Source organism: Acanthopagrus latus, chromosome 23, assembly GCF_904848185.1.
Source record: "Acanthopagrus latus isolate v.2019 chromosome 23, fAcaLat1.1, whole genome shotgun sequence".
Taxonomy (NCBI): Eukaryota; Metazoa; Chordata; class Actinopteri; order Spariformes; family Sparidae; genus Acanthopagrus; species Acanthopagrus latus.
The window spans coordinates 404,568-418,567 of record NC_051061.1 but is presented as its reverse complement, the minus strand read 5'-3'; the positions used below and the strand labels follow the sequence as shown (position 1 = coordinate 418,567).

General features: G+C 41.3%; 1 protein-coding gene across 8 annotated transcripts in view; it reads right to left on the bottom strand.

Annotated features, from left to right (window-relative positions):
• The window catches only part of rarab (retinoic acid receptor, alpha b), a 69,176-nt gene that overhangs the window by 26,960 nt on the left and 28,216 nt on the right, over positions 1-14,000 (bottom strand). For all 8 annotated transcript variants that reach the window (XR_005072820.1, XM_037088635.1, XM_037088636.1 and 5 more), the window contains 6 exons: positions 10,059-10,216; positions 9,340-9,481; positions 2,140-2,300; positions 1,812-1,988; positions 1,473-1,677; positions 794-861 (listed from right to left, as the gene is read on the bottom strand). Coding sequence is in view for 7 of the 8 variants with exons in the window: in XM_037088635.1 (XP_036944530.1) it covers positions 794-861; positions 1,473-1,677; positions 1,812-1,988; positions 2,140-2,300; positions 9,340-9,481; positions 10,059-10,216 (911 nt within the window). In the remaining variant the exon portion in view is untranslated. The remainder of the gene's footprint in view (positions 1-793; positions 862-1,472; positions 1,678-1,811; positions 1,989-2,139; positions 2,301-9,339; positions 9,482-10,058; positions 10,217-14,000) is intronic.

Below are 14,000 nucleotides of genomic sequence, written 5' to 3'. Positions count from 1 at the left end.
GGCGCCCCCGTGTTACATGTTGTAAGTGGCATGTTAAAAATCTCTAGCCATTTTTAGACAGAGCACCAAGCCGCCAATTTGCCCATCCTTTTGGCAGTTTTAGACAGAGGGCGGCAAATTGGGGGTCTGTTTTGTTCCACCGATTTTCTGCCTCGCCTGCTATCTTAAAACGAGGCGGAAATGCGACCCACAGCCAGGGAGTTTTAAAACCAAGAAACAGCTGATCACAGCAGTCAGTCCATCACTTAATCAGCGGACGTCAAGATGAGCAACTGGACAGCCGCAGAGATCCAGGAGATGCAGCGTCTCCTCGGTCTCTGTAGCTATTTAGTTGTGTTAGCTTGTTGTTGTGTTGGCAAGCTCAGGACGGTCGCTACTTTCAAATTAAAAGCCCCCCGCTAAGAACCCAGTTCTTAACTCCTATGAGGTGCAATGTAAAGCTCTTATTTTGAAGACAAATTCTATGTCACTGTTCACAGTCCAACTTCGAGCTTCATGTCACGTCACATATTTATACCTATCTCAGAGGCGGCTTTTGGAAAAGGTGGAATATTACGCCTCGGTTTTAGAAAGACAGGCCGGCACATTGCCACCCTTACCGTGGAGCAAATGTGATGCCTTTTCTATCTAAAAAGGGCTTCTTTTAACATGAGTTGAGCAGCAATACAAGTGCACCTGCAATTCTTATTGGTCTCCCTTTTCTACATTGTTAGTTGTAGTACAAACAGTCTCCTTAAGTCAAATTTCAACGTCACTAACAATATTGCAATGTAAAAACACTCATATGCCAAACCTTCAAGGCTTCAACAATTGGCTCCTGTAGGACATCCACCTTCTCTGATTCCTCCAGATCCTGACGGTCTGCACACACAACACACAACCAGTGCCACAAGTTTTATTTCACATTCATCAACTATGAGATTAACTACACAGAACAGGACACTTCCTTTCCAGAAATCATGACCTGGTTTCTCAAGATAATCCACAGACTTTGTTGTGGGCAGTATTATGCGCAATCACTTTCTTTTTAATCGACTACACTTATCACAGTGCAGTAGGAAGTGTGCATCTACTCATGGAGGAGAGGCTTGCGCATGTGATAATGCGAGATGTAAACACAAATGGCATCCTCCTCAGGTGAGCTGTAACATTGGCTAGCTTAGTAAGCAAGCCTCTCGCCCAAGGAAATAGTTCATTCATGAAACTGCCCACTAAAATGTCTGTGGATTATCTCTTGTAACCAGGTTATGAGTTCTGAAAAGAAAGGTTGCTGTTGAGTTTCTCAAATGTATTTATTTTTCTTTCTTAGACAACCACAAGCCGAGGACCATCTAGTTCTGGTTATATTAGAGAAAAGGCAGACATCTCTATAGCCAGTATCTCTTAAACACGTGTTTTTGATTTTCGGTTGAACTTCAATTTTCTTTGAATGATTATCTCATCTCACATTCCTTGGAAATCAAGTGCAGTACCTCCACAGAGCAGACAGATGGCACTAAGCAATCCTGTCTCTGCATCATCCATCGCCAGTGGGAGCAGCTGGTTGGCGAAGGAGAACACCAGGTCTGTGAGAGGTCCAAACCCAGCATTGTGCATCTGTGTGCGGTTCAAAGTCAAACCATCGGAGAAGGTCATGGTGTCCTGATCTGGTGTGTACCGAGTGCAGATCCTTAGAATCTATGAAAAAAGAGTTTGAAGTGGACAAAATGGAATCAACATGGGTAAATTTATTCTGCTGTGCTTTTTCCCATGGTACCTTTGTCTTTGTTGATGAAATGTTTAGTGCAGTGTGACAAATGTGATAAACTCACCAGTATATCGAGGCAGGCCGCTTTGAGCAGGGTGATCTGATCAGCAATGGTTAACGTTGTGAAGCCAGGCAGCTGCTTGGCGAACTCCACTGTCTTAATGATGCATTTAGTGGACAATTCACTGAACTTGTCCCAAAGACTGACATCCAGAGCGACACGCTGCTCAGAGCTGTTGCTCTGCAGGTAGAGAAAGTTTTATTCTGTTAAGCTGAAGAAAACTCCTTTTTTCCTTTAACTATATCTTCACATTCAAAGTGGTTAGTTATAGTTGTGAGTTATTTAGAGTATACTGATCTGATCTGAAAATGTTTGTATGTGGTGTATGTACCGTGGTGTACTTTCCAAGCTGACAGAGGGAAGGAAATGTGTCCTGATGGGCCCGGCGAACTTGCTCGATCATCTGCTCTGTTTCTGCTGATAGGACGTAGACCTCTGCCTCCCCCTGCCTCTTCTCTTCCTTCTTCTTCTTCATTCTGTCATTTCGCACCACTGATGGTGGAAGAAGAGACAGGAATTAGCTCAGAAGTTTAAGCAGCATCGAACATCTTCAATCAAAGACAAGGAGACTGCTTTTCAAAGCTGTGTGAGAGTGATGAAAGAAATAACATGAATATTTTGAGATCTTTTCTGTATACTAGTGCAGTGCCTGTAGGAAGTATGTATTCCCATAGAAAAGTGGGAGGTTAAGTAGCTTTTTCATGGATGGTTAAATGAGGCTGTGTTTGAAGGTGGGACGTCCGGGATATTTAGTTACATTCTTTTTACTCTGAAAACCACAAATATGTTTAACAAACCATTTTTTATTACTTATAATGCAATGCAATGCAAATTGTTTGCTAAATATGTGCATTCATTTAAAAAAATTACAAAGTTATATGTAATTTACATTTAAATGCAGGCAATGCTCAGGTCTGCCTGAGCTCCTTCCAGCTGAATGAAGAGCTGCACTGCCTGCTGCACATTCAGCAGTCTCCTCATTGTTTTGACTCATTGAACAAAAAACCGACTCCACTACACACTAAACACACTACACCAAACACTTCATAACACACTAACTATATACTCCAAACACGCTAAATGTCACAAATCTCTCAACTCTCAATATCAGTTTCTATTGCTGTCTCTACACATATCGTCGTTGCCTGTCATTGTTGCCTATGTCCCTCCCACACATATCGTCGTTGCCTGTCATTGTTGCCTATGTCCCTCCCACAACGTCCCCAACTTTCCTCAACAACCAAACTTGCTGCTTGGACACTTGCGTGACAAAAGCCTATGGGCATAGAATACTGCCATAAATCGCACGCGCAATAAAACATTCGCGCGCGCAAATCAAACATCCGCGCGCACAAATCAAACATCCTCGCACGCAATTCCCCGCCCCCCCAGAGCTTTTCCATGCACTCACGAGCTACATTTCATCCTGCATCATGTCATGTCAGCAAGGGGGCGGGCCTGGGGCATGCCAATCACCAGTGTATCCCTGAATATAATTGGTTGAGCATATTCGCCAATCGGACAGTAGGGTACGGCAACACCACTAAGACAAACGGGACAAACCACACAGCCCTGAATGCCTGAATGACATGTATTGTGATTTGGTGTCTTGGTCTGAATGTTTGCAAAATGAGCAATGAACTTCAGTATGTTTGTCTGAGCGCTGTCTTTTCTTTCCTCCATCATTGACATTAATCTGATAAAATGCTGATCATTATTTGTAACTTGGAAACTAAACTGTTTGTAAAACTGTTTTGTTCATATTCTCGATCTAAGCTACTTCTTTCTCAGTTGCGTCAGCAACCCTTCATACGAGAGCAGCACATCAGGCGCGTCGTTACACCTGGGCATCTGGGGCTATAGAACTACAAGCTGTAAACTCATTTGGACCGCTGGATTTTAAACTCTCTAATCTCTAATGTAAATACCCAACCGAGTGATGAATGCATTCATTGTGTCATTGTATTTTTTTTTTCAAACGAAATAACAACAAAATGTACATTTTATCAAGTTTAGTTATAGCTACATTTATCAATAATCGCACATAGTCAACCATAATCATTGCATATATTTACATAAGATTTTAATAGAGAAAACTCAGTTAACAATTACAAATAACTTATTTGATTATAAAATATTTGATTTATATAACTCATATATAATATATAAAATATACATAATAAAAAAAAATCGAAAAAGCTGGAAACGAGCTGATCTAAAACAAAAACAAAGCTGTTGTAATCCCTGGTCACAGTCTCGACAGACTACCTCCGCTCTCCTCACACAGTTACCACACACGGGCTTGTGGCATTTCAAGTGTCCGACGTTTGGTTTCGTTTGCAGCTCTTTAGGATCGGCACTGCTTCCGTGTCTGCTGCTGTTGCGGTGGCTGCTTCCGCTGCTGCCCACCTTGTGCCGCTTGTTGCGGCCTGTTTCCCCTCCATGTATTCTGCCCTCAGCTCCTCTGACAGCTGCTGCAGGACTCTCCTCCGGGCTCTCCTACTGCTGCTGCTCCTTGAATAAGATGCGGGCATTGATCCCAGCCAGGTCGAGGATGTTAGAGAGGACACTGGCCATCTTCGGGTACAGCCTTTGAGGGATTACGCCCTCGCCATCTGGTCCGGAACATCCTCGCTGTACTTGGTGTTGTTGTAGTACATCACAGACTCTGGTTTTGCCTTCGCCCCACAAAAGGTGTCCACACCTGCGTATACGGTGCTCAGGATGCAGACATTGTTCCTTGGCTTTCTCTGGTACACAGTCAGAGTCGCGTCACTTCAGCACCTTGAACAGCTCCGCTTGCTGTTTGACGGAGGTGGGAACTCCAGTTTGTGTTTGCCCATGGTGCTAACCAGGCTATATAATGCAACTATATAATGATTAACTTACAAGTAAATTTACAAATAAGCACCAAAAATGTAACAATGAAACCCCGCGAAAATGATGTGCGGTAATAAATTATAATTGAGAATGTTCTACCTGCTCTAATAGCCTATGCACACAGGTCTTATTACAGACTATAATATCTTTATCGTAAACTTTACTCAGCAGGCCTATAGGGCGATTGGCCTTCCTTCCCTTCACAAACTAAGTTGAAAGCAGCAACACAAACACAAACAACAATGGAGGGGAGAGACGCCCGTTTTCTAGCTGGAAATACAGTCATTGTTTTGAGTTTATTAAGGTTGTTGTACACTCTGTGCTGGTGACAAAGTACTATCAGGCTTCAAATGAGTTTAAAGGAGTAATCAGTAATCAGATTACTTTTCAAGGTAACTGAGGCAACGCTGTCTGCGGAGCTAAAGCCCCGGATGTTTTGCACTCCTAGCGACGCAACTGCATAAGCCTATGTCCAGATGCAGATAGGTGTCAATATAGTGGGGTATTTCTCTATATGGGAGATGCTTTTATTTAACTCTGAACAAATCTTATGCTCAGCAAAGATGGAAAAATATAATATAACCAACTCATTATTACTGTTTAAAAGAGTTATAGAGAGAAAGATCCAGATCTGTAGCACACATTCATTTAAGTTTACTAGCGATTAAACTTATAAATAAATGTGTTGCTCCAGCCACAGACTGTAGCCATACAGGCTCCAGCTCTTTCCTTGGGTCAGTCCGAGCTCTTAATGGTCAGGCTCAAACAGCTCCGTCCAGACGAGCTGGGTTTAGAAAAAAGAAAAGGTGTGAACAGGCAGCGAGTGCTGTCAGCAAACACAGCGACATGTTTCCAAACATAAATCAGCATTTCATTAAGAACATGCAGCCAAGCAGCAATTCGGATCGAAAACATTAATAACCTCGAAACAGACCCGGCTTCTAATTGAGGCCTGCTTTTATTTACTCAAACTTGTATCCAGACCTGGTCCAGTAGGAGACAGCGTTGCTGACTGGGATCAGAATTTGAGTGTATGCTGCTGACCAGATTGCATTTCTCTTATAGCATTAAAAAGGATGGGAGAAGTGATGGCAAATAAACTACTTGTTCATGCATTAAAACAGGACCAGGCACTGAGATTTCATATAAGCTGTTGTTTAGCCAATCAGGGGAAAAACATACAGTTCATGCGGTATAGGGCGACGATTAGCCTACTACAGGTCTACAGAACAAAAGACGAGCTAGGCAAAGATGGCCATATACACTCTTTTTAAGAGACACAAGATTGATAATCTAGATAACCTAGAATAAGAAATAATGTAAAATGATGAGACTGTCGTACAGCAGGTGGCAGTATGCGCCTGACAATTGTTCGTGTTCCGCCTGTATACTGTCAGTAACCATGGCCGACTGCAAGGAGGTAACGTTAATTTCTTATCTAAGAAAAGCATAGCTTGCCCTATCATTTACCTTAATTGACAGACAATACAGATACTTTAATACATATTGCTATACTTGTTATAGGCTTATGTGCTGCTGTCATATCGAGAGTTGCTGACGCCTATTATTAACTACAGGCCTTCTATCTTTGTTATTATTATTATTAGTAGTAGTAGTAGTAGTAGTATCATTATTATTACGTTTATAATTTTATTTTTCTTATTATTTTTTTTAATATTACGTTTATAATTTTCAGGGAGAAAGAAGTAGCCTAGATCGAGAATATGAACAAAACAGTTTTACCAAAATAAAAAATGTCTGTTTGCAACAGGGTCCAAGACAAAAAATGATAAGCATTTTATCAGATTAATGTTAATGAGGGAGAAAAGAAAAGACAGCACTCAGAGAAACATACATACAACAATATTCAACAACATTCAGGCATTCAGGGCTGTGTGGTTTGTCCCGTTTGTCCTAGTGGTGTTGCCCTACCCTGCTGTCCAGTTGGCGAATATGCTCAATCAATTATATTCGGGGATACAGTGGTGATTGGCATGCCCCCCAGGCCCGCCCATTACTGACAGTAACCGCCTATTAAAAAAATTCACTCATGCGGGAGCAGGGGAAAGTATTGCGAGCGGACTCTGCGCACGCTCGAGGTGTTTTTCTCCTGGCAGGCCACAACATTGCGCCAGGGGGCAGAGATGCAGCATAGAAAATAGCTCAGGAGTGCATGGAAAAGCGCTAAAGGGAAAAAAAATGCACGCGCGGATGTTTGATTTGTGCGCGCAGGTGATTGATTAGCACGTGCGAATGTAGTATTCTATGCCCATAGTTTAGTCTCATTAATCCATAACAGTCAGTTTAGATGCACAGAGCAGAACAGAACCGAACCCCCACAAAATCCCGGTCCAGCTCGTGCAGCTGCAGGTATAAATCTGATTGTTTCTTAAGGTATGTGGTGGAAGTGAGCTCTGCAGTGATTGGCTCTGGTGCGCACGTGACTGTGGTGGCTAAGGTGAGGAATGCACACAGAATTTGTGAAGCATTTATGAAATAATTTATTAATGGTATCATTGTAGTCCAAACAAATCCGCCCTTCACACCCTTGAACCAACAGCAGCCATGTTAAAATTCTCAGGTCAGTCTGATCCTGGTCCGCAGAGATATTTGAGGAACACACACACAGAGAAAGAGAGACAGACAGACAGACAGACAGATTCCTTGCTTTTATAGAGAGATTTATGCTTCCCACTGGATTGTATCTTTTAAATTCAGTCCTTTGTAGCCTTTTTACAATGAAGATTCAAATATGTTTAATGGCTGATGCTGATTATTAGTAATAAAGGAGACCAATAACTGATTTTTGTTACATCACAAAAAAAAAAATGAAAATCTTGTTAAAATTCAGGATTACAGATAATAGAATGTAACTAGGTACAATTTAGTGAAGTACTATAGTTACATACAATTCTGTCATACAGCAGTTGAGGTTTCACATCTTCTGGTACATAATACTTACACTCCGCTACATTTACTTACTAACTTTAACTTTAGTTATAAGTTACTTTGCAGATTCAGCTCATTCAGTGTTGATAGGCTATTACTGGTGATGTGTGACCTAACAGACAGTTTTGTGGGTGGGACACTAAGAACAGAGAGTGACAACTACAGACAGAGAGGATGCTGTATCATTGCCAAAGTACTGCAATTGTGAATGAATTCATTTATTGGCAATCAGACACATAAAAACACTGATATTGATAATCAGAAAAATACTGAATATCGGCCGCTGTAATCGGCCAGGCCAACAACACCATCAGTTTTCCCAATAAATAAATAAATCTGCCTACTTGTTTTAACAGGCTGTCTACAAGGCGACAAAAAGCAAGTGCAATTGATAGTTTCGTGCCAATGCAGTTGTCATGCCTGCTTTGTGTATACAGAAAATGTATTTGCACCCACCTGTGCGCCCCTAGCCCTGCTGGTCCTAAAGCAAAGTGTGAGTCTAAGTACAACCTTTAGCCCCCATAGACCATTGTAATAGGGCCCTATTTAGAAGTGAATATTTCATGTCCCATCGAAATTTAATGGGGCAAACTAATCTGTGAAACACACCACTCTCACCAGTGACACTGGGCCATGCAAAGCTGGAGTTAGCTCACTTTGGACACATCACTGTAACAGCAAGTTAGCAGAGGAGCCTATCTGAGTTTGCAACACGAACGCATGGGCTGTGTTTAGCTGGAGAGAAGCATTGACCAGCCCTTCATGATGTGATCAGGGTGACCGGTGCCTGTGTTTGGTGTCTGAACATTTACAACAGAAAGCATGAATGACAAACTCACTGTATAGTGAGAGTCAAAATACGTTACACCATTGGGAAATCCAGACTGTAGTATTGTTAAGAGTTAAGCGAGTGACTCGCACCAGGGACGACATTATGGCCTATTGTGGATTATTTATTTTTGTAACCCAGAAAGTCTATGGAAGCACAACTGGAAATCTCTTAAAAAGCAGACAGTATAGTGATGCAATAGGCTGTTTATAATTAAGCTTCTGATTTTGTGGTGCATCACTCTGCTTCCAGAGAGGATCACTTTGCTTGAATTGTGTTGCTTCTCCTGCTTCAAGCTCTGCACATGAAACACATAGTAGTTTGACTTACCAGAATCCTGAGGAACTCCTTCAAGCTACAGCATGCTTTAGGTGTGATGGCAAGCAAGAAAAGCCACTGTAAGTTCTCTTGCTCCTCAAGAGGATAGCATAGCTGCTATAGCATCCAATATATCAGAACTAAAGAGTTTTTCTTTTTGAAAAAAAGAGCAAAGAACGACACTGAAAGCGTCTCTTGATGGAAAAGATCTTTCTGCTCTTCTGTTGACTAACTCCTGAAGAGTTTGTGTATCAACTGGCTCTATTGGTGGTAGCACTCTCCGTCTGCAGATGATCTGACTGGTTAAATTTAGTCCCTATAGAAGTGATAGACAGATGGTTTGTCCAGTCACCTGTTATTTTTGAAAGTGCCTGCTCTTTCTCAACAGTTATTAATGGCACCTTCCTAGATGTTTCTGTTTAACAATCCATCCAACACGTCAAGTTAAGTTAAAACACTAACCCTTTACATTTAAGTACATTTGGAAGCTCATTTCTTGTTCACAATCAACTTCACACACACAGAATTGAACACAACCTAGTAAAATGTACTTACACTCCTTGGACATGCCAACATCGAGGCATTTCTGCAGTCGGCAGGACTGACACCGGTTCCTTGTTACCTTGTTAATGACACAGACTTTGTCTCTGTGACACGTGTACACCATATTCTTCTGGATGCTCCTCCGAAAGAAACCCTGAAAGATATAGAGACAGTGAAGCAGGACAGTAAAATACAACACCATATTGTCAACATTAGCAGATGCAGTCTTAGAACCAAATCTAACTATGATCACCATCATCTGTTGCTGATGGGTGGCTGTTGGATGATGAGTACGTGGTCCAAGAGGACACAAGCTTGACCACATGCACAACAACACCCAAACACAGATATCAAAGTTCAGTTCCGTTCCCTTCCCTTTTCTTCCGCTTTTCCATAAGGGTCGCAGGGATGTTACCGCTTTTTCCCCCTTAGGGGTCGCGGGGGTTACTGGGACCAAATCCAGTTAAATATGGGCGAAGGCCAGGGTACCCTGGATGAGTCGCCAGCTCATTGCAGGACCCTTACAAGGTTCCAACTGCACATCAGGAGCAATTTTGGGGTATCAACTGGATATCAAAGTAGATTCTAATTACATGCACACTCGGGGAGGTGCAAAGGTCATGACAGTTTTGCTTACACATTATGCAAATAGCAGTTTCAGATGGCTATTTTTAAGTCGGGCTTTCTGGCTGTAGCCAGCATACATTCACATACATACTTTAGCTCCCTACCTTGCAACCCTCGCAGGCACTGATTCCATAGTGGTATCCTGAGGATTTGTCCTGACATACAAAGCAGGGCTTGTAGATGCGAGGTGGAGGAGGAGGAGGTGAGGGGGGGCTGGCAATCAGCAGGTCCTCTCCTGAACTTGTGCTTTCAGTCTCTATGGCTGTAGGAGGAGGAGGGAGGAAAATCATTTTGTTAAGTTTTGTGTTTGACCTGAGCTACAGTAAGTTTTGGAACAGCTCAAGATTTATTAATTCATTGGAAGACACAGTGTCTATTTTTGCTGCTGCATCAAATGCTTAATGTCAAAGACTGGAATAGAATCATGCCAGGTGAGTGAATGCCGGTAAGCTAGTAACCTGTCATAGATACTGTATCAGCATAATGACAAACACTGAGCTCTTTGCACTATAAAACAAATGGTGCTGAGAAAGAAGCCGATTACCAAAACCAAATTGGATGAGGGTTTTGGGTTACAGCTTTGCATCAAAAGTGGACCATCCTATTAGTACTCCTCACCATATGCTATCTGACCTATACCAAATTATGAGGTAAAGTGAGGTACGTGTGATGTATGTGGCAAAGTGAGGTAAGATTTTTGAAATCATGGGTGTGTTTTTTGGCATAAATTAATCCAATCAGAGTGTAAGCTCTCATTCCCTTTCAAAGGACCTGGAGCATTTAAACAATGGCAGTCGTCTTCACTGAGGAACAGGGTTCCTGGGCTGCTGGGCCACATCATCAACTTCATTTGGCAGCATATAAGAAAATACACTGATATTTAACTGAAGAGGAGGAGCACAGCTGTGTGTCCTTCTAAAGCAGGGGTCACCAACACGGTGCCCGCAGGCACCAGGTAGCCCCCAAGGACCACATAAGTAGCCCTCAGGCCTGTTCTAAAACTGAAAATGTAATATTGATATTATCTGTTTCCCACCTTGTTAAGTCATTGTTGATACTTATTGTGAGAAATCATTAACGTGATCAGTGTCTTCACATAGATGAGTGTCATTAATCATTAATAATCATATATAACTAAAGGTAAACTGAGCAAATTTGTTATTTCAGAAGAGTGTATCAAACTGGTAGCCCTTCGTATGACTCAGTATCCATGAAGTAGCTCTCAGTTTTAAAAAGGTTGGTGACCCCTGTTCTAAAGTATATATTATTTGGCCTTTTGGCTAAATGGCCCCCCCGCTGTGTGTCATTCTGTGTGTGTTCAGATTTCAGTCCATGGAACAGGCAGGATGGGTCATGAATATGATCCCTCTGATCAAAAGTGGGAGTTGCAGGTGGGTGAAAATACATCTTAAATTAGCATTGGCTAGTGTGCACTGGCACTCAGTTGAAAATTAGCTTGCCCAAAACCGAAACTATGGTAAATCTTAAAAGTGCCTCTTTCATTGTAATTATGCATTTACACGAAGATTTGACTCATATTCAATCACAAATAAAGCCTTGGTTGCTTTTTCACTTTAACTGACAGGGACACCAACCAACTGCTGCATTAAGTCCCATTAAACTAAGAAGAAAAATATCTTGAGGCAGGCAAACACATCCACTTTTCTAAACTGCTCCACAAGAAACATTTTTGACCACACACACACACACACACACACAGAAATTTCACAGTGTGCTCACAAGACTTTCATAGTTCTACCATATCATTGTTTGCGTGATAGCAGTTACTGCTTTGGAGGGAGAAGAGTGATAATGTGAGATGAGCCACTAAAATCACTATTAAATCAACTCTGACAGTCCATTACCAGGACCAACCTGGTTACCATCAGTGTGGCAACCGAGATCAACTGGGCCAACACAGAGAGACAAATTTATCAATGAGTCAGTTTGATACAAACACACACACACACACTCACACACACACACACACACATACAAATGCAGTCAAATACGCACATGACCACACATGTACACACACACATACAGCCATGCTTAAGCACATACTCACATGCACACAAACACACAGTATATTTCCCAATATTAAAACTATATTTAACTGTTATCCTTTCATTCATTCAAGCCAGGAACTCTGTTCAAACATTCATTGAGATTTATTGAAGTTCTCATTCCGTTTCAGAATATTTGACTCATTCTCACTGTAACATCTCTTCATACTCCATCAGCTCTACCATCTACCATCTCCATCATCAAGCCTCTCTCCCCATCAGCAGGACTTTCTACAGTGGTGTGGTGGAGAGCGTTCTAACATATTATATCTCGACATGGTGCTCCAGCTGGAGTATGTCAGATAAAAAAGTCCCTTGTGTCCCTGGTCTGACTTCATGCCTAATTCTTGATTGTTTTCACCTGTGTTCTCCTCCCCCATGTGTATAAAGTCTTTGTCTTCCCCTGTCTGCGTTGCCAAAGTATTTCGTCGTCCTGTCGTCTACTGAAGCTCTGTTTCACAGTCTTGCATTTCTGACCAAGCTAAGTATTGCCAAGTTTTATCTTTCTGTATTTGACCTCTTGAGAAGAGTGATTTTGATTTAATAATTTTTTGGTTAGGATTTTGATTTTGATTTTATCCTTTTTCATAGCCTTTTGTGTTCCTCCTTGTGGAGCACTTTTCGTTGTACCTTTTGTATAGAGTGAGAGTAGTTAAATTTCATAGCCTGTGTGTCTTCCTCTTCGGAGAGTTTTTTGTTTACTCAATTTTCATAGTCCAAGAATTTATTATAGAGTAGGCTTTCCTCCTTTGGGAGCGTTTTCTGTTTCTTTTGTGTTTTATGTCTTGTTCGTCTTGTTTGGCCCTCAGAGTTTCATAGCTAAATTATTTTGTCATTCTGTCTGAAGAGTTGAAAATCAGATGATAAAACCTGACATTACTTCTGCCATTTCTGCATCGGAGTCCTCTCTTTTGTCCAAGTCAGACACCCTCCCTGCAAAAGTCAGAGGTAGACTGCTCTACCTTTCAAAGTCAGCTTTCATTTGGTTAATTAGGGGTGTAAAATTAGCTCCAAGAAGAGAGGTGAAGAAACACGTAATGTTTATTCTAAGATATTTGAAACCAAAATGTGTTAAGTGAAAGGGGACTGCTTCTTGTTTAATTTGCATTGCCAAATCATTCATGGGGAAGCATTTGCTTTTCTGATAATTAAGTTTGTAGCCAGAAAAAGACCCAAATTTTTTTCAATAACATTCTGGTCCTGGAGATTTATCAGTTCGCACATCTCCAATGGCTGTAGTGATCTCTGAGAGGTCGGTCTAACCCTTCCCTCTCTCCAGGCTCAATAGTAGGTAATTCTAAATTATCTAAGAAACTGTTTTATATTCGTAACATTTGATTGGAATTCAGACGTGTAGAGTAAAATGTTGCAAAAGTATTATTGATTTCCTTTGGGTTGGTGACTATATTTTGATCCTGATCTTTCACTTGGGGTATTAGCCGTGAGGCAGCCTGACGTTTCAGCTGGTGAGCCAGCAATCGACTAGCTTTTTCTCCGTACTCATAGTAAGTGCTCCGGGTCTGCAAACTAAATCAATAAATAAATTGAAAGTAACATGATATATCCCTGATTTGCATCTGGATCAGCAGTGCTCACTGTGCAATTACATAGAGGATGATTGGACAGTAAAAGTATGTAAAATAAAAGTGGCTGGCCTAGTTAAAATAAAGTGTATCCAGCTCTCTTTGGACAGACATTGTCACTTAATTTACCTTACTAATTTTGGCCAGTCTGTGAAATGGCTTTATGTGTGAAAGCCATACTAACTAAAACAGCCATGCCGTGTTAAGAATAAGAATGATAATTTAAAAAAAATAGAGTTATTGTACCATAAACTTGTATGAAAACCACATTAATGTAAATATAACTGTGTAGGCTTCTACTGTACTGGGGGTTCTTGTTATTTTCCCCTATATATTAACCAAGCAAACCAATAGTCCCATGGGATCAAAGTGTCAAAGCCAAAAGCTAGGCTTACTT